This window comes from Pelophylax lessonae (assembly GCF_965119305.1).
Source record: "Pelophylax lessonae genome assembly, contig: HAP1_SCAFFOLD_374, whole genome shotgun sequence".
NCBI classification, from domain to species: Eukaryota; Metazoa; Chordata; class Amphibia; order Anura; family Ranidae; genus Pelophylax; species Pelophylax lessonae.
In genome coordinates this window covers 10961-32500 of record NW_028119970.1, presented here as the reverse complement: position 1 = coordinate 32500, position 21540 = coordinate 10961, and the positions used below count along the sequence as shown (strand labels likewise).

The following is a 21540-nucleotide window of genomic DNA, read 5'->3' as shown; positions in this document are numbered from 1 at the left end:
TGTGTGTGTGTGAGGTGTGTGTGTGTGTGAGGTGTGTGTGTGTGTGAGGTGTGTGTGAGGTGTGTGTGTGTGAGGTGTGTGTGAGGTGTGTGTGTGTGTGTGAGGTGTGTGTGAGGTGTGTGTGAGGTGTGTGTGAGGTGTGTGTGAGGTGTGTGAGGTGTGTGTGTGTGAGGTGTGTGTGTGTGAGGTGTGTGTGTGTGAGGTGTGTGTGTGTGAGGTGTGTGTGTGTGAGGTGTGTGAGGTGTGTGTGTGAGGTGTGTGTGTGTGAGGTGTGTGTGTGTGGTGTGTGGTGTGTGTGTGTGAGGTGTGTGTGTGTGAGGTGTGTGTGTGTGAGGTGTGTGTGTGTGAGGTGTGTGTGTGTGTGTGAGGTGTGTGTGAGGTGTGTGTGAGGTGTGTGTGTGTGTGTGTGTGTGTGTGAGGTGTGTGTGTGAGGTGTGTGTGTGTGAGGTGTGTGTGTGTGAGGTGTGTGTGTGAGGTGTGTGTGTGAGGTGTGTGTGAGGTGTGTGTGTGAGGTGTGTGTGTGTGAGGTGTGTGTGTGTGAGGTGTGTGTGTGAGGTGTGTGTGTGAGGTGTGTGTGAGGTGTGTGTGAGGTGTGTGTGAGGTGTGTGTGTGTGAGGTGTGTGTGAGGTGTGAGGTGTGTGTGAGGTGTGAGGTGTGTGTGAGCTGTGAGGTGTGTGTGTGAGGTGTGAGGTGTGGGTTTATACATCTACACTTGCATCTTACTTTTCCATTCTTTGGAGTGACCCTAATAATCGTCCTCCTGAAGAAGCCGGTCATCTCCTGCGATACATGTTGGGGATAATCGCTCCTCGCTATGCCTTTGTACTGAGTAGATCTCCAGCCATGCTTGGCCATATTTATATATTCTTTAGTTGAATACGGTTTTTGGACATATATGTATTTTTTATATTCTTTGTGTATATATTTATGTTTAAGGTACCTAGAAAGTCCGGTCTCAATTGTTGGAGACTTTATAGCTGGGAAGTGGTCTCCGGTTTCTCTCTTCTGTGAAATATCTCAATGGACACGAGTGAATTTCTGGAGTTTATAGAACATTTGTTTGGCTCGTTACATGAAAGGAAGGGGTTAATAGAAATTAAATTATAAAATGTCACTTTTACTCCAATGAGTTGATGCAAAAATGAACACCCCCCACCCCAACACAAACTCCGCCCTCTAGTTTTCTGTATGACCTCCATGATTTATAAGGACGCACCGAGTCTTCCAGGCATGGAATGAACGGAGACCGATTGCACCATCCATCTTTTTCCATTCTTCAGGAAGGACCTCCTTTGGAGGCGGGACGCTGGATGGAGAGTGATGCTCGCCTCTTCAGATTTCCCCATAGGTGTTCCCTGATTGGGTTCAGATAAGGAGGCGGCCACTGAATGACTTGCACCCGGTTCTTCTTCAGAAATGCACCATGGCCTTAGATGTGAGTTGGATCATGGTCATGTTGGAAAAGTACACGGCGACCAAGGGCACGGAGTGATGGTGGCATCTTCTCTTTCTATATAGAGCAGGACATCTGTGAAACAGGACACCATCAATGAAATGCAGCTCTCAGACACCAGCAGCCCCACAGAAAGACACTGCCACCACCATGTTTCACAGTAGGCACCATGCATTTTCCTTTGTACTCCTCCCCTTTGCCATTCTATACAGTTTTGAAGCCATCAGTTCCAAAAAACATTCATCTTGCTCTCATCACTCCAGAGTACAGAGCATGGGCCCTGGCACATTCTAGGCGGGAGTTTTTGTGCATAAGCTTTAGAAGAGGCTTCCTTCGTGGATGACACCAATCCATGCCATTCCTCTGCAGTGTACGCCATATTGTGTCACGGGAAACAATCACCCTGGTTTGGCTTTCTACTTCTTTATCTAACGGCAGTGACCTTCCATGGTGAATTTCTTCACTCCTCATCAGAAGACGCTCCTGGCGAGAACTTCCGTGGACGGCCTGGACCTCTCCGAGAGATGGTCCCTCTTCCATCTTTGTATGACTTTTCTTCCAGTATTCCGAGGGATAAGTAAAGCTTTGCCCATCTTCTTGTAGCCTTCACCTTTCTTATGTAAAGAAATTATTTTCTCTCTCTTCCATGTGGTGCCATTGCTGACATCATGAAACAGGAGGGGCTCTCTTTTTTAAAGTATTAATAAACCCCCCAGGACTCTGTGTTCACCAGATCCATCCAATCCCCCCCCCCCCAGGACTCTGCATTCACCAGATCCAACCCCCCACCCCCAGGACTCTGCATTCACCAGATCAAACCCCCCACCCCCAGGACTCTGCATTCACCAGATCAAACCCCCCACCCCCAGGACTCTGCATTCACCAGATCAAACCCACACCCAGGACTCTGCATTCACCAGATCAAACCCACCCCCAGGACTCTGCATTCACCAGATCCAACCCCCCCAGGACTCTGCATTCACCAGATCCAACCCCCCCAGGACTCTGCATTCACCAGATCAAACCCACCCCCAGGACTCTGCATTCACCAGATCCAACCCCCCCAGGACTCTGCATTCACCAGATCAAACCCACCCCCAGGACTCTGCATTCACCAGATCCAACCCACCCCCAGGACTCTGCATTCACCAGATCCAACCCCCCACCCCGAGGACTCTGCATTCACCAGATCCAACCCCCCACCCCCAGGACTCTGCATTCACCAAATCAAACCCACCCCCAGGACTCTGCATTCACCAGATCCAACCCCCCCAGGACTCTGCATTCCCCAGATCCAACCCCCCCAGGACTCTGCATTCACCAGATCCAACCCCCCCAGGACTCTGCATTCACCAGATCCAACCCACCCCCAGGACTCTGCATTCACCAGATCCAACCCCCCACCCCCAGGACTCTGCATTCACCAGATCAAACCCCCCACCCCCAGGACTCTGCATTCCCCAGATCAAACCCACCCCCAGGACTCTGCATTCACCAGATCCAACCCCCCCAGGACTCTGCATTCCCCAGATCCAACCCCCCCAGGACTCTGCATTCACCAGATCCAACCCCCCCAGGACTCTGCATTCACCAGATCAAACCCACCCCCAGGACTCTGCATTCACCAGATCCAACCCCCTTAGGACTCTGCATTCACCAGATCAAACCCACCCCCAGGACTCTGCATTCACCAGATCCAACCCCCCACCCCCAGGACTCTGCATTCACCAGATCAAACCCCCCACCCCCAGGACTCTGCATTCACCAGATCAAACCCACCCCCAGGACTCTGCATTCACCAGATCAAACCCACCCCCAGGACTCTGCATTCACCAGATCAAACCCACCCCCAGGACTCTGCATTCACCAGATCAAACCCCCCCAGGACTCTGCATTCACCAGATCCAACCCCCCCAGGACTCTGCATTCCCCAGATCCAACCCACCCCCAGGACTCTGCATTCACCAGATCCAACCCCCCCAGGACTCTGCATTCACCAGATCAAACCCACCCCCAGGACTCTGCATTCACCAGATCCAACCCCCCCAGGACTCTGCATTCACCAGATCAAACCCACCCCCAGGACTCTGCATTCACCAGATCAAACCCACCCCCAGGACTCTGCATTCACCAGATCAAACCCACCCCCAGGACTCTGCATTCACCAGATCAAACCCCCCCAGGACTCTGCATTCACCAGATCCAACCCCCCCAGGACTCTGCATTCCCCAGATCAAACCCACCCCCAGGACTCTGCATTCACCAGATCCAACCCCCCCAGGACTCTGCATTCCCCAGATCCAACCCCCCCAGGACTCTGCATTCACCAGATCAAACCCACCCCCAGGACTCTGTATTCACCAGATCCAACCCCCCCAGGACTCTGCATTCACCAGATCAAACCCACCCCCAGGACTCTGCATTCACCAGATCCAACCCCCCACCCCCAGGACTCTGCATTCACCAGATCAAACCCCCCACCCCCAGGACTCTGCATTCACCAGATCAAACCCACCCCCAGGACTCTGCATTCACCAGATCAAACCCACCCCCAGGACTCTGCATTCACCAGATCAAACCCACCCCCAGGACTCTGCATTCACCAGATCAAACCCACCCCCAGGACTCTGCATTCCCCAGATCCAACCCCCCCAGGACTCTGCATTCACCAGATCCAACCCCCCCAGGACTCTGCATTCACCAGATCCAACCCCCCCAGGACTCTGCATTCACCAGATCAAACCCACCCCCAGGACTCTGCATTCACCAGATCCAACCCCCCACCCCCAGGACTCTGCATTCCCCAGATCAAACCCCCCACCCCCAGGACTCTGCATTCCCCAGATCAAACCCACCCCCAGGACTCTGCATTCACCAGATCCAACCCCCCCAGGACTCTGCATTCCCCAGATCCAACCCCCCCAGGACTCTGCATTCACCAGATCAAACCCACCCCCAGGACTCTGCATTCACCAGATCAAACCCACCCCCAGGACTCTGCATTCACCAGATCCAACCCCCCCAGGACTCTGCATTCACCAGATCCAACCCCCCACCCCCAGGACTCTGCATTCACCAGATCAAACCCCCCACCCCCAGGACTCTGCATTCACCAGATCAAACCCCCCACCCCCAGGACTCTGCATTCACCAGATCAAACCCCCCACCCCCAGGACTCTGCATTCACCAGATCAAACCCCCCACCCCCAGGACTCTGCATTCACCAGATCAAACCCCCCACCCCCAGGACTCTGCATTCACCAGATCAAACCCCCCACCCCCAGGACTCTGCATTCACCAGATCAAACCCACCCCCAGGACTCTGCATTCACCAGATCAAACCCACCCCCAGGACTCTGCATTCACCAGATCAAACCCACCCCCAGGACTCTGCATTCACCAGATCCAACCCCCCCAGGACTCTGCATTCACCAGATCCAACCCCCCCAGGACTCTGCATTCCCCAGATCAAACCCACCCCCAGGACTCTGCATTCACCAGATCAAACCCACCCCCAGGACTCTGCATTCACCAGATCCAACCCCCCCAGGACTCTGCATTCACCAGATCCAACCCCCCCAGGACTCTGCATTCCCCAGATCAAACCCACCCCCAGGACTCTGCATTCACCAGATCCAACCCACCCCCAGGACTCTGCATTCACCAGATCCAACCCCCCCAGGACTCTGCATTCACCAGATCCAACCCCCCCAGGACTCTGCATTCACCAGATCCAACCCCCCCCAGGACTCTGCATTCACCAGATCCAACCCCCCCAGGACTCTGCATTCACCAGATCCAACCCCCCCAGGACTCTGCATTCACCAGATCCAACCCCCCCAGGACTCTGCATTCACCAGATCCAACCCCCCCAGGACTCTGCATTCACCAGATCCAACCCCCCCAGGACTCTGCATTCACCAGATCCAACCCCCCCAGGACTCTGCATTCACCAGATCCAACCCCCCCAGGACTCTGCATTCACCAGATCCAACCCCACCAGGACTCTGCATTCACCAGATTCAACCCCCCCAGGACTCTGCATTCACCAGATCCAACCCCCCCAGGACTCTGCATTCACCAGATCCAACCCCCCCAGGACTCTGCATTCACCAGATCCAACCCCCCCAGGACTCTGCATTCACCAGATCCAACCCCCCCAGGACTCTGCATTCACCAGATCCAACCCCCCCAGGACTCTGCATTCACCAGATCCAACCCCCCCAGGACTCTGCATTCACCAGATCCAACCCCCCCAGGACTCTGCATTCACCAGATCCAACCCCCCCAGGACTCTGCATTCACCAGATCCAACCCCCCCTCCAGGACTGTGTGTTCACCAGATCCGACCCCCTTCCCCCCCAGGACCATATCCGATCATTGGCTCAGGACCTCCACATTCTATTTATCATCAGGAAGGTTGGAAACCGCCAGACAAGGATCCTTTATTGCAGGAATTACATCATGTGTATCTTCTGCCATGAATCCAAGATGGTGGCACACTTTACCTAAACCCTCCTACCCCCTACAGCCATGGAAGCGGCCATCTTAGCTGGGGGGGGGGGGGGGGGAATCAGCAATGACGCCAGACATTCGCTGCTTGGAACGATCAGTTCAGAGCCAACAAACACACGAGCGACTGTTCTGGGAGGAATTATCGGGGTCATGCGACTCACTTCTAAATCTCACTGAAAAGAATCCAGTGACCGTGTCTGTAAACCGATCCCATTGGTGGCCTGGATTTCTTCAAATGCTAATTTCCTGGCTGTCCGTCTTCTGTGCCCTAAACCGTGACAGCCAATCGTATGCTTGTGTGCCGAGTGACTCAAATGAAGGATCAACCTCACTTCTCAGGTAAGTAGCATTTCTAGGAGATCAGTCTTCTGATATGGCTGGGGGGAAGGGGGGTACAGAGCTTAGGGTACGGCTGGGGGGGGGGGGGGGGGGCTACAGCTACAGCACTTGGGGGGAGGGGTGCAAAGCTTAGGGTGTGGCTGGGGGGGTACAGCTACAGTATTCGGGGGGGGGGGGAAGCGGAGAAAGGGGGGTACAGAGCTTAGGGTATGGCTGGGGGGGTAGTGATCGACCGATTATCCGCAACACCGATATGCACTTTCCCCAATACATCGGAATCGGCCTTTTGATTTATCGATATTGCCGATATTTCAGGAAAGTGCTGTACCGGAGTGATGTCTGCAGCTAGAGGTATCACCCCGGTACCGGCGTCCATAGCTGACGGTCGGCTGTCTTGTAATGACAATCAATGCGGCTGAGTAGCCGCTCGGCTGTCATTCCAAGGAGCGGGAGGGGACGCCCCCCTCCCGTGGCTCACCCGGGTCTCCTGTCCCCGGGAGACCCGGGAATCCTACCTTCACCGCCGCCGTCTGACCGGGTCTCCATTTCTTTGAATTCGGCGTCGCCGAGTACCCGGAAGCGATGACATGACATCACTTCCGGCGCCGAATTTAAAAAACTTAAAGCATTCAAAACAGCCAAACCTGGCATTTTGAATGCTTTAAGTGCAGAGGAGGGGTTTGGGGTCCCCCAATCCCTCAACAAGAGTACCTGTAGACATAAAAAAAAAAAAAAAAAAAAAAGGCCAATATCGATATCAAATGACCAAAATATCGGTATTGGCGGAAAAAAAAAACGATATTGGTCGATCACTAGTACAGAGCTTAGGGTATGGCTAGGGGGGAGGGGGAATACACAACTCACCCAGTTCAGGCTGGGCTCCCGGCTGAATTCATGACTCCGCGCTGCACTGAAATCGTAGTCCGGCCGGAAGGATTCATTCAGAGTGGCGATCAGATAGAAGAGAGTCTTCCGGCTGCACTTATCACTGAGAGGACCCTCCTCATCCCCACCGAGGCTCTTCCCCAACCTGCAAGAGAGACACCAACAGTCTGCCACATCAAATTACCGGGACCCCTCCCCCCCCCCAACCTACAAGAGAGACACCAACAGTCTGCCACATCAAATTACCGGGACCCCTCCCCCCCCCAACCTACAAGAGAGAGACAGTCTGCCACATGAAATTACCCGGACCCCTCGTCCCCCCCCAACCTACAAGAGAGAGACAGTCTGCCACATGAAATTACCAGGACCCCTCGTTCCCCCCAACCTGCAAGAGAGACACCAACAGTCTGCCACATCAAATTACCGGGACCCCTCGCTCCCCCCCCCAACCTGTAAGAGAGAGACAGTCTGCCACATGAAATTACCCGGACCCCTCGTCCCCCCCCCCAACCTACAAGAGAGACACCAACAGTCTGCCACATCAAATTACCGGGACCCCTCGTCCCCCCCCCAACCTACAAGAGAGAGACAGTCTACCACATGAAATTACCGGGACTCCTCGCTCCCCCCCCCCCCAACCTGTAAGACAGTCAGTCTGCCACATGAAATTACCGGGACCCCTCGTCCCCCCCCCCCCCCAACCTACAAGAGAGACACCAACAGTCTGCCACATGAAATTACCGGGACCCCTCCCCCCCCCAACCTGCAAGAGAGACACCAATAGTCTGCCACATGAAATTACCGGGACCCCTCGCTCTCCCCCCCAACCTGTAAGACAGTCAGTCTGCCACATGAAATTACCGGGACCCCTCCCCCCCCCCAACCTGTAAGAGACAGTCAGTCTGCCACATGAAATTATCGGGACCCCTCGCTCTCCCCCCCCAACCTGTAAGAGACAGTCCGTCTGCCACATGAAATTACCGGGACCCCTCCCCCCCCAACCTGTAAGAGAGAGACAGTCAGTCTGCCACATGAAATTATCGGGACCCCTCCCCCCCCCCCAACCTGTAAGAGACAGTCAGTCTGCCACATGAAATTATCGGGACCCCTCGCTCTCCCCCCCCAACCTGTAAGAGACAGTCAGTCTGCCGCATGAAATTATCAGGACCCCTCGCTCTCCCCCCCCAACCTGTAAGAGACAGTCCGTCTTCCACATGAAATTACCGGGACCCCTCGCTCTCCCCCCCCAACCTGTAAGACAGTCAGTCTGCCACGTTAAATTACCGGGACCCCCCCCCCCCAACCTACAAGAGAAAGTCTGTCACGTGAAATAACCGTCTAACCCCATACCTCCCATCCCTGGGCTGTCCCCATTCCTCCCTCACCGGGCTCCCCCCATTGTCCCCCCCACCCCCGGGCTCTCCCCATTCCTCCCTTCCTCACTGGGCTCTCCCCATTTCCCCCCTGCCCCATCACCGGCTGTCCCCATTCCTTCCTCCCTCCCCCATCACTGGGCTCTCCCCATTCCCCCCTGCCCCATCACCGGCTGTCCCTATTCCTTCCTCCCCCATCACCGGGCTCTTCCCATTCCTCCCCCCATCACCGGGCTCTTCCCATTCCTCCCCCCATCACCGGGCTCTCCCCATTCCTCCCCCCCCATCACCGGGCTCTCCCCATTCCTCACCCCATCACCGGGCTCTCCCCATTCCTCCCCCCCCCCATCACCGGGCTCTCCCCATTCCTCCCCCCCCCCATCACCGGGCTCTCCCCATTCCTCCCCCCATCACTGGGCTCTCCCCATTCCTCCCTCCCCCCATCACTGGGCTCTCCCCATTCCTCCCTCCCCCCATCACTGGGCTCTCCCCATTCCTCCCTCCCCCCATCACTGGGCTCTCCCCATTCCTCCCTCCATACACATCATATACTAAAGAGTACCTGTCCTCTCACTCCATGTCACACTCTACAGACACCATTCTGTATTTCGCTCCTAATGCTGGCCATAAATGTATCTAAGTTTGTCAAGTTCAGCAGGAACTGGCCAAATTTCGATCCAAGTCTATCAACCAACTTTCCATACACAGGCTTGCTGGGGGAGGGGGGGGGTCCCACCGTCAGAACACAACACCTTAAAGTATGTGGATAAGGAAATCGGTTCAGTTCAGTCTTTCAATCAACTGGCTGAACAAAACCTGAGTAAATGAAGAAGAAAGTGGCACTTCCAGACCCAGGAACTTGGAAACTTGAGTTTATTTCTTCAAATCATAGGTACAACATCAGACAAGACTGCAAGACAGACTGGACAGCAGACGCGTTTCACACCTTGTGCTTATTCATTATTTCATCATATATCATTAGCAATGAATAAGCACAAGGTGTGAAACGCGTCTGCTGTCCAGTCTGTCTTGTCTGATGTTGTACCTATGATTTGAAGAAATAAACTCAAGTTTCCAAGTTCCTGGGTCTGGAAGTGCCACTTTCTTCTTCATTTACATGGATTTCTCAGGTCACGGACCTTGGTGAGCACCCATTCCTACAGGACTGCCACAGCTGCTCGGGATCCATCTGGCTCAGCTGAATGTTTTCAGAGCGGTGATTTGTTTCATTTTGGTTTCCTGAACAAAACCTGAGCCATGTATGGCCAGTCTTCTACTTTTCAGTCCACCATTTGACTACCCCCCCCCTCTCAAACCCACAAGATTCACCTGGAGAGACCATACCTGCTGGGACTAACTCCACCGCTCTGTGGGGGTGACAAAGCTTCCAGCACATGTGGCTGGCCTTCCTGACAGAACTGCTTGAACATATGCTTGTCATCACCAGCCATTTTACACGAGTAGCTCTCAATCCTGAAACAATAAAAAGACATTATCAGTTACAAGTTAGACTCCCCGCCCCCACCCCCGAGCTCACATTAGATAGACTGAAAAACAGGTCGTCCCAAAGATCAGAGCCATATGTGCCATGCTGGGTTCATAAATTATATCCAAGTAAACTCATGTGAGGGGCACTTAGAGAGGTCTTTACTCAGATCTTTAATGAAAGCCCACAAATCCTCCTCATTCCATCCACACTCCTACTGAGGAGACCTTCTGAAACCCGGGAATGCTCCCCGTTCCATCCACACTCCTACTGAGGAGACCTTCTGAAACCCGGGAATGCTCCCCGTTCCATCCACACTCCTACTGAGGAGACCTTCTGAAACCCGGGAACCCTCCTCATTCCATCCACACTCCTACTGAGGAGACCTTCTGAAACCCGGGAACCCTCCTCATTCCATCCACACTCCTACTGAGGAGACCTTCTGAAACCCGGGAATGCTCCCCGTTCCATCCACACTCCTACTGAGGAAACCTTCTGAAACCCGGGAATGCTCCCCGTTCCATCCACACTCCTACTGAGGAAACCTTCTGAAACCCGGGAATGCTCCCCGTTCCATCCACACTCCTACTGAGGAAACCTTCTGAAACCCGGGAATGCTCCCCGTTCCATCCACACTCCTACTGAGGAGACCTTCTGAAACCCGGGAACCCTCCTTTATTCCATCCACACTCCTACTGAGGAAACCTTCTGAAACCCGGGAACCCTCCTTTATTCCATCCACACTCCTACTGAGGAGACCTTCTGAAACCCGGGAATGCTCCCCGTTCCATCCACACTCCTACTGAGGAGACCTTCTGAAACCCGGGAATGCTCCCCGTTCCATCCACAGTCCTACTGAGGAAACCTTCTGAAACCCGGGAACCCTCCTCATTCCATCCACACTCCTACTGAGGAAACCTTCTGAAACCCGGGAACCCTCCTCATTCCATCCACACTCCTACTGAGGAAACCTTCTGAAACCCGGGAACCCTCCTCATTCCATCCACACTCCTACTGAGGAGACCTTCTGAAACCCGGGAATGCTCCCCGTTCCATCCACACTCCTACTGAGGAGACCTTCTGAAACCCGGGAATGCTCCTCATTCCATCCACACCCTTACTGAGGAAACCTTCTGAAACCCGGGAACCCTCCTCATTTCATCCACACCCTTACTGAGGAAACCTTCTTAAACCCGGGAACCCTCCTCATTCCACCCGCACCCTTACTGAGGAAACCTTCTGAAACCCGGGAATGCTCCTCGTTCCATCCACACCCTTACTGAGACCTTTCGAAACGCGGGAACCCTCCTCATTCCACCCACACTCCTACTGAGGAAACCTTCTGAAACCCGGGAATGCTCCTCGTTCCATCCACACCCTTACTGAGGAAACCTTCTGAAACCCGGGAATGCTCCTCATTCCATCCACACCCTTACTGAGGAAACCTTCTGAAACCCGGGAACCCTCCTCATTTCATCCACACCCTTACTGAGGAAACCTTCTGAAACCCGGGAACCGTCCTCATTCCATCCACACCCTTACTGAGGAAACCTTCTGAAACCCGGGAATGCTCCTCGTTCCATCCACACCCTTACTGAGACCTTTCGAAACGCGGGAACCCTCCTCATTCCACCCACACTCCTACTGAGGAAACCTTCTGAAACCCGGGAATGCTCCTCGTTCCATCCACACACTGAGACCTTTCGAAACGCGGGAACCCTCCTCATTCCACCCACACTCCTACTGAGGAAACCTTCTGAAACCCGGGAATGCTCCTCGTTCCATCCACACCCTTACTGAGACCTTTCGAAACGCGGGAACCCTCCTCATTCCACCCACACTCCTACTGAGGAAACCTTCTGAAACCCGGGAATGCTCCTCGTTCCATCCACACCCTTACTGAGACCTTTCGAAACGCGGGAACCCTCCTTGTTTCATCCACACGCCTACTGAGGAGACCTTCAGAAACCCTCCTTTTTAGATACACACAACTGTCTCAGACTTTTTAAAACCGAAGAATGCACCTTCTTAGATCCATCAAACTAACTACTTAGGAGGAAGCTTTCTTATATCTTGGAAAGCTACTTATTAGACATAACCAAATAATTTGATGCTTAATAGAAGGATTCATTCACTTACCTCTCTGATGCATGGTAGGCAGCAGACAGGCAGTGAACGAACACAAGAAGAAGAAGAATGCCCCCCCTGATCTGGTCACTTACCTCCCTATGATGTGCGAATCGCCTGTCTCCACACACAGCTGGGAATTGACAGCTTCAAAATGCGAATTTTCCAACAACTTCATTTTAGCGTCTCCAAATATTACAAAGCCTGAAACAGACAAAGGTAGGGATCACTTCTGGAATAGCAAGAGGGACTCTGTGCCAGCTCTGTTCAAGATATTACAAGCGGTTGAAATAGAATGAGATGGAAATGCTTTCAGATGGAACACCAGCCTACAATTCCTCCCTAGTCTGGCAGATCTGGCCTGCCTGGACACAGGAAGAAACCCTAAGCCCTACAATGATTGCAGAGTAAATAGCAAGATGAGGCCATGGCCTCCCTGGCATATGCCCCCCAATATACTCAGGTTACCCCCATTGTACCCAGGCTTGCCTTAGGTATCCATATTCTAAGGATAACATAAATAACTTCCATACTGACTGATGAACGGTGACGGTACCATACTGACTGATGAACGGTGACGGTACTCACCATCACTGGGAATGAAAGACAGTAAGACTCATAGCAAATGCTAATATCATCAGCTCAACCACCTGTCTTCCACACATCTTTGAATATGCAGATTTTCTCAACTGTTATCTACAATAGGTTCTGTGTTTACACTTATGATGTGTATTGTATTTCATGAGCTCAAGGATGGCCGTTTGCTAGTTAATTGGCTCAGGTGGATTGAATCATTGTCATCCGTTAGTTGCTGAGTGGAAATAGTATACGGATTGTGTCAGTTCTTTTTAGATATATGTTAATTCTATTTCTGTATACAATTTAATCTGCATAGGATAATGTAATCAGGCACATGACCTGATGGGGTAATTTGATCAGGAGGGAGATGTCCATGCTGTATATAAATTCTGTGTGACTATTCAATAAAATATGTATGGGGGGGGGGCAGCTTGAATATTTGATATGTTCAAGACTGAGGACGAAGCCATCTTCATTCCCCAACCACGGATCACAGATTTAACCACTTGCTGACCGTCGCAAGTACATATACTGCGGCGGTCAGCCCCTCCTGGGCAAAGTGACGTATAAGAAGTTCTCCGGTAACCACCAGTGTTACTCCAGGGCCCTTACAGTCTGGGTGTCTCTCTCTGAACGCTCCAGCTAATTTCCTTCACTATGGTGGTATGGACCTCCACTGTAGACCGATCTTAGTTTACCACAGATGCAACAATCCCTCTGGTTTCAGCTCTGTCTGGAGTGCAGGGCACATAATTGTAATGCTGCATCTATTTTGGGGCTATCCTATAGACTTTCCACCCGGCTTCCCCCTCTTCCCTCCAGATTTTCTAATGGTTGGGTCAAATCGACGTTCATTTTCTACCACAGTCACTGTAAAATTTGAAGGGGCAGAATAGAAAACTTCTTGGTCAAAGGAATTTTTTAGGCAGGGAATGTGGTTTTTGTTCAGAAATTACATTAGTTCTAAAATTTAATGTTAAAAGGAAGTAAAAAGTTTCATTCAGAGAATGTACAAAGATTTTTCGTATGAATATTCTTATCTGAATATCTATACATGTATGAGCAGCATAAGGCTCGGTTCACACCTATGCAGTTTCTGCAATGCTTTTTGTACCCGTGATTTTGTTACGATTTGCATTTTTTATGTTTTTTTTGGCTAATTTGTTGTCGGGCAGATTAAAAAAGGCAAATGGTGGCAAAAACACACTATATGCTTTACTGCAGCATCTCCATTGAAGTCTATTGAACCAAAAAAAGCACAGTCCTCGACCCATTCCAAAATAAAGCTGTGAACGTGTCCCATAGGAAACCATGTTATATGAACTGTAGTGCGTCTTTAAAAAGCACCAAAAAAAATGCATAGGTGTGAACCAGGCCTGAGACGTTTAGTAGCAGCATGCTGTTTGCGTATCACTTGTCATATGGGGGTTAAAACTAAAAGGAGCCCTTTATAGTACAAAAAGAGCAGACAACTGATACTATAAGGGGTTCAAGTAACAATTTATATTACTTGTATCATAATATATATATATTTTATTAATAATAATAATAATAATAATAATAATAATAATTACACCCACCCATAAGTGGGCATTTTCACTCGGAGTCAGACATGAAGCTACAGTTTATGTAGGGTGGGAAGAATAGATCAATCTTTTATATTAAAGTAGTACTAAAAGCTGAGAGTTTTTACACAGATCTGATCATTTTAAATACAATACTGGTAAAAGATTGCTTCAAATGGAATTGTAATGCCTTATATTCCCGCCAGTCTATCAGCCTCCACCTTCTCTGGGTTCCCTGCACACAGTCTTTAAAGTGATTTTTTTTTTTTAAAAACAAAACATGTTATACTTACCCGTGCCGTGTAATGCTCTTGCACAGAGCAGCCCCGATTATCCTCTTCTGGGGTCCCCCACCAATGCTTCTTGCTCCTCCTGCCTTCAGAGTGCCCCAATAGCAAGGTAAAAAAAAACCCTCCTGCCTTTAGAACCTCTCACTTCCTGCCCAGGACTACATGTCCCATGTGGCATTGCTCCTCACACATTCACAAGTTCTCAGGATCTTACTGACATGTATGGAGGGTGTACTGAGCTGTATGTGTGCTGCACTGTGTATACTGACATGTATGTAGGGTGTACTGAGCTGTATGTGTGCTGCACTGTGTATACTGACATGTATGGAGGGTGTACTGAGCGGTGTGTGTGCTGCACTGTGTATAGTGACATGTATGTAGGGTGTACTGAGCTGTATGTGTGCTGCACTGTGTATACTGACATGTATGGAGGTTGTACTGAGCGGTGTGTGTGCTGCACTGTGTATACCGACATGTATGGAGGGTGTACTGAGCTGTATGTGTGCTGCACTGTGTATACCGACATGTATGGAGGGTGTACTGAGCTGTATGTGTGCTGCACTGTGTGTGCTTCATTGCATTTCCTGATATGTAAACAAATAATGCATTCTGCATGTAGGACAACTAGTCAGCTAAACGATTAATCGCTTATGAAAAAATAGTTGTCAACTATTTTCATAAATCGATTAGTTGTTTCAGCCTTACTCTGCATGTGCCGTACGTGCCATTCCTCTGCATGTGTAATTCCTCTGCCTGTACCGTATGTGCCATTCCTCTGCATGTGTAATTCCTCTGCCTGTACCGTAAGTGCCATTCCTCTGCATGTGTAATTCCTCTGCATGTGCCGTATGTGCCATTCCTCTGCATGTGTAATTCCTCTGCCTGTACCGTATGTGCCATTCCTCTGCATGTATAATTCCTCTGCCTGTACCGTATGTGCCATTCCTCTGCATGTGTAATTCCTCTGCATGTGCCGTATGTGCCATTCCTCTGCATGTGTAATTCCTCTGCCTGTACCGTATGTGCCATTCCTCTGCATGTATAATTCCTCTGCCTGTACCGTATGTGCCATTCCTCTGCATGTGTAATTCCTCTGCATGTGCCGTATGTGCCATTCCTCTACATGTATAATTCCTCTGCCTGTACCGTATGTGCCATTCCTCTGCATGTATAAATTCCTCTGCCTGTACCGTATGTGCCATTCCTCTACAGGTAAGTACCCTGCCTCTATGTAGCGGAGCTCCAATATCCAGCCTAGGTTACATATACATAGTTACATAGTTTGTAAGGTTGAAAAAAAAAAAAAAAAAAAAAAAAAAAAAAGAGGACATCAGTCCATCCAGTTCAACCTATATGTGTGTGTGTTTTTGCTGGTAACCGTACATTATATACTCCTGTATGTTTGCCCATCTAATAGTTTTTTGAAGCCATCGATGCTCCCTGCTGATACCACTGCTTGTGGAAGAGAATTCCACATCCTTACTGCTCTGACAGTAAAGAACCCCTTACATATTTTAAGGTTAAATAGTTTTTCCTCTAGTTTTAGTGAGTGCCCACGTGTCTTTGTTAGGTACCTGTGAGGTAAAGTCCGAAGTGGAGTTTGAGTGCTGAGGATTCAGACGAAAACGAAGTCAGAGAGATCAGGCTGGCAACAGATCGGGCAAAGCGGTATCCAAACGAAATCCAAAGAATGGTCAGGCAGGCAGAAGTCATACACAAGCTGGCGGTGAAGTACAGATTCGGCAGGTTGAAGAGGGTTCACAAATACAGGCAAAGGTTCATACACCAAAGTCTATCAAAGAGCAAGCAGCACACCCAGGAAGATATTCCAAAACAAACGGGCACTCAGTAACAGGAAGTGCTGCTATTTAAAGGCTGGTTAAATTGTACATTGTTCACAGCTGGTTAAATTGTACAATTGTTCACAGCTGGTTAAATTGTACAATTGTTCACAGCTGGTTAAATTGTACAATTGTTCACAGCTGGTTAAATTGTACAATTGTTCACAGCTGGTTAAATTGTACATTGTTCACAGCTGACAGCAGGTGCGGCTAGTTAGTCCAAGGCAAGCATCAGGCTGGAAAAATCACTGCCAAAACTCCAGAGCTTCTCTGTGGCACAACAGGTAAGGCTGCAAGCTACAAAACAAGGAACCTTCCAGTTCAAGGACACCCAGGTACATGACAGGACCCCCTCTCCAATGGACCCCTCAGGGGGCCTAGTGAGGCTTAGCAGGAAAGGTGGCATGAAAGTCTCGGATGAGAGCAAGGGCATGCAAGTCTTTAGCTGGAACAGAGGAACGGTCTGTGGTGGGGTATCCTTTCCAATGAACCAGATATTGTAGGCCACAACCCGCCTTCTAGAATCCAGAATCTTAGAGACTTCAAACTCATGTTGTCCATCAACAAGAACAGGAGGAGGTAGTTGTTGAGTTCTGGAGTAATGATTGAAGATTGCCCTTTAAAGGAGAGAAACATGGAACACAGGGTGTATCCGGAGTGAGAAGGGCAATTTCAACCGATAGGAGACTGGTCCGACTCTAGCAATTACCCTAAAAGGACCAATGAATCGAGGGCCCAATTTGGTAGAGGGTTGCTTCAGTCTTACGTATTTGGTAGACAGCCAAACTCTGTCCCCCACATATGGAGGTATATGGCATCCTCGTCTGTTGGAGAAACGTTCATATCTGCCTGCTGACTTCCGTAGCAATAAGAAAATCTTTTTCCAGTGTAGCAAGATATTCTTCACCGTTTGATCTGCTGCTGGTACACCAGATAAAGGCTGAAGTAGTGGAAAGGTCTGAGGGTGATAGCCCAAGGCTGCGTAGAATGGCATGGTATGCAGGGCACTGTGCCAACGAGAGTTAATGGTGAATTTAGCCAAGGGCAAATACTTAGACCAATTGGACTGTAGCGAGTTGATGTAATGCCGAAGATAGGTTTCAAGGGTCTGGTTCATGCGTTCGGTTTGACCATCTGTTTGCGGGTGATGTGGAGGTAGAGAGTGAGAGCGTTACTCCCAGTTTCTTACAAAACGCTCTCCAGAATCGGGAAATGAACGGAGATCCACGTTCTGAGACGATATTGGTAGGTATACCATGATGTTTCACAACATGAGAAAGGAAGAGGGTAGACAGAGCTTCCGCTGTAGGTAATCCAGAGAGTGGTACAAAATGAGACATCTTTGAAAAGCGATCCACTATAACCCATATAGCAGTCATGCCATCAGATTTAGGCAATTCTGTAATGAAGTCCATAGTTAAATGGGTCCAAGGCTGGCGAGGTGCAGGAAGGGGTTGTAATAGCCCAGCAGGCAATGTGCGAGGTACTTTATTAGCAGCACAGGTTGGACAGGCAGCCACATAGTCTGCAACATCTCTTTTCATATGAGGCCACCAAACATGACGCTGCAAGGTCTTAAGAGCGATTGTGATACCAAGATGACCAGATAACATTCCATCATGTGCCCAGAGGAGTACAGGTCTCCTGAGGCTGGGGGCTACAACAGGCGACCTGGTGGTACCTTCAGCCCTTGATGAACACGATTCTGGGTTTCCTGTAACTGTTGGGAAAGAGCTGTAGAGACCTGTGCGACAATCTTGTGAAGTGGAATAATATATTGTTCGGTAGGTTGATCTTCTTCAGAAGTAACAAACTGTCTGGAAAGAGCATCGGCCTTCCTGTTCTTATGACCAGAGACATAGGAAAGGACAAAATTAAAACAGGAGAAGAAGAACAGAGCCCATCGAGCTTGACGTGAATTCAAACGTTTAGCAGTCTGAAGATACAGCAGGTTTTTATGGTCGGTCAGGATAGAAAAAGGCTTTAGAGCCCCTTCCAGAAGATGTCGCCATTCGGTTAATGCAAGTTTTATAGCAAGTAGTTCTCGATTCCCAACATCAGAATTCATCTTCGCTGGAGAAAACTTTAGAAAAAAATGCCACTGGATGAATCTTACCGGTCTTAGGTTGTCTCTGGGACAGTACGGCACCTGCTCCTACCTCAGAGGCATCCACCTCAACAATGTATTGGAGATCAGGGTTTGGATGCTGAAGAATTGGAGCCTTGCTGAACATACCCTTTAAAAGTTGGAAAGCCGATTCTGCTTCAGAGGGCCACAGTTTGCCAATTGGTGCCTTTCCTAGTCATAGCAGTGAGAGGGGCAGCTATGGAGGCAAAACCCTTGATGAAACGCCTGTAGTAATTTGCAAACCCAAGAAAGTTTTGGAGTCCCTTCAAAGTGGTCGGAAGTGCTGCTATTTAAAGGCTGGTTAAATTGTACAATTATTCACAGCTGGTTAAATTGTACAATTGTTCACAGCTGGTTAAATTGTACATTGTTCACAGCTGACAGCAGGTGGGGCTAGTGAGTCCAAGGCAAGCATCAGGGTGGAAAAATCACTGCCAAAACTCCAGAGCTTCTTTGTGGCACAACAGGTAAGGCTGCAAGCTACAAAACAAGGAACCTTCCGGTTCAAGGACACCCAGGTACATGACAGTCTTATTGTTTTCCCTTTCTCTGAAAAGTTTGTTCCTTATGCTAGGGTCGCCAGTCCAGTATTTGTACATTGATATCATATCCCCTCATCGCCTCCAGAGAGAATAAGTTCAGTGGTTAGAGAATAAGTTCAGTGGTCGTAGTCTTTCCTCATAGCGGATGTCCTCCATTCCTCTAATTATTTTTGTTGCCCATCTCTGGACTCGCTCCAGTTCCAGCACATCTTTTCTGAGGACCGGTGCCCAGAACTGGACGGAATACACCAGATGTGGCCGAACCAGAGTCTTGTAGAGTGGGAGAATAATCTCTTTATTTCTGGAGAGCCAAGCCTGTTGTCCACTAGGACCCCAGGTCCTTTTCCATCTTAGATTCACCCAGAGGTTCCCCCCTTAGTGAGTAGCTTGCTTTCATGTTTCTGACGCCCAAGTGCATTACCTTACATTTTTCAACATTAAACCTCATCTGCCATGTAGTTGCCCACCCCATTATTTTGTTCAGGTCCGCTTGTAAGGTTTCCACATCCTGCATAGAAGATATTGCCCTGCTTAGTTTAGTATCATCCGCAAATACAGAGATTGCGCTAGATATCCCCTCTAGATCGTTTATGAATAAATTAAACAGGATTGGTCCCAGGACAGAACCCTGGGGGACCCCACTTTCCACACCCGCCCAATCTGAGTACTCCCCATTTATCACCACCCTCTGGACTCTCCCCTGGAGCCAGTTCTCTATCCAGGTACTCACCTTATGGTCCATACCTACCTTCCTTAGTTTGTACAGTAAGCGTTTGTTGGGGACTGTGTCAAATGCCTTTGCAAAGTCCAGATACACCACATCCACAGACCTTCCTTTATCCAGATACACCGCATCCACAGACCTTCCTTTATCCAGATACACCACATCCACAGGCCTTCCTTTATCCAGATACACCACATCCACAGACCTTCCTTTATCCAGATACACCACATCCACAGACCTTCCTTTATCCAGATACACCACATCCACAGACCTTCCTTTATCCAGATATACCACATCCACAGACCTTCCTTTATCCAGATATACCACATCCACAGACCTTCCTTTATCCAGATACACCGCATCCACAGACCTTCCTTTATCCAGATACACCGCATCCACAGACCTTCCTTTATCCAGATACACCGCATCCACAGACCTTCCTTTATCCAGATACACCGCATCCACAGGTCTTCCTTTATCCAGATACACCACATCCACAGGCCTTCCTTCATCCAGATACACCACATCCACAGACCTTCCTTTATCCAGATACACCACATCCACAGACCTTCCTTTATCCAGATACACCACATCCACAGACCTTCCTTTATCCAGATATACCGCATCCACAGACCTTCCTTTATCCAGATACACCGCATCCACAGGTCTTCCTTTATCCAGATACACCACATCCACAGACCTTCCTTTATCCAGATATACCACATCTACAGACCTTCCTTCATCCAGATACACCACATCCACAGACCTTCCTTTATCCAGATACACCACATCCACAGACCTTCCTTTATCCAGATACACCACATCCACAGACCTTCCTTTGTCTAGATGGCAACTCACGTCATCGTAGAAGGTTAATAGGTTGGTCTGGCAAGAAGGAGTTTCCTATGAATCCATGCCGATTACTAATAATAATACCGTTCTCATTACTAAAGTCTTGTATGTGGTCTCTTAACATCCCCTCCAAAATCTTGCAGACTACGGATGTTAGGCTGACCGGCCTATAATTACCCGGGATATACAGGTCCTTCTCAAAAAATTAGCATATTGTGATAAAGTTGATTATTTTCTGTAATGTACTGATAAACATTAGACTTTCATATATTTTAGATTCATTACACACAACTGAAGTAGTGCAAGCCTTTTATTGTTTTAATATTGATGATTTTGGCATACAGCTCATGAAAACCCAAAATTCCTATCTCAAAAAATTAGCATATTTCATCCGACCAATAAAAAAAAAAAAAAAAAAAAAAAGTGTTTTTAATACAAAAAAAGTCAACCTTCAAATAATTATGTTCAGTTATGCACTCAATACTTGGTCGGGAATCCTTTTGCAGAAATGACTGCTTCAATGCGGCGTGGCATGGAGGCAATCAGCCTGTGGCACTGCTGAGGTGTTATGGAGGCCCAGGATGCGTCAATAGCGGCCTTGAGCTCATCCAGAGTGTTGGGTCTTGCGTCTCTCAACTTTCTCTTCACAACATCCCACAGATTCTCTATGGGGTTCAGGTCAGGAGAGTTGGCAGGCCAATTGAGCACAGTAATACCATGGTCAGTAAACCATTTAGCAGTGGTTTTGGCACTGTGAGCAGGTGCCAGGTCGTGCAAAGTACTTTGGACCACTGAACAACAGTCCAGTGCTGCTTCTCTGTAGCCCAGGTCAGGCGCTTCT

The 21540-nt window shown here is 49.5% G+C and overlaps 1 protein-coding gene across 1 annotated transcript in view; it reads right to left on the bottom strand.

Annotated features, from left to right (window-relative positions):
- MAF1 (MAF1 homolog, negative regulator of RNA polymerase III) overlaps window positions 1–12379 on the bottom strand; it is a 21547-nt gene extending 9168 nt beyond the window's left edge. The window contains exons 1-3 of the mRNA XM_082276257.1: window positions 12274–12379; window positions 9910–10038; window positions 7172–7337 (exon numbers count right to left, since the gene is read on the bottom strand). Of these exons, the coding sequence (XP_082132383.1) occupies window positions 7172–7337; window positions 9910–10038; window positions 12274–12356 (378 nt within the window). The 5' untranslated portion in view covers window positions 12357–12379. The remainder of the gene's footprint in view (window positions 1–7171; window positions 7338–9909; window positions 10039–12273) is intronic.
- Window positions 12380–21540: the final 9161 nt, after the last annotated feature.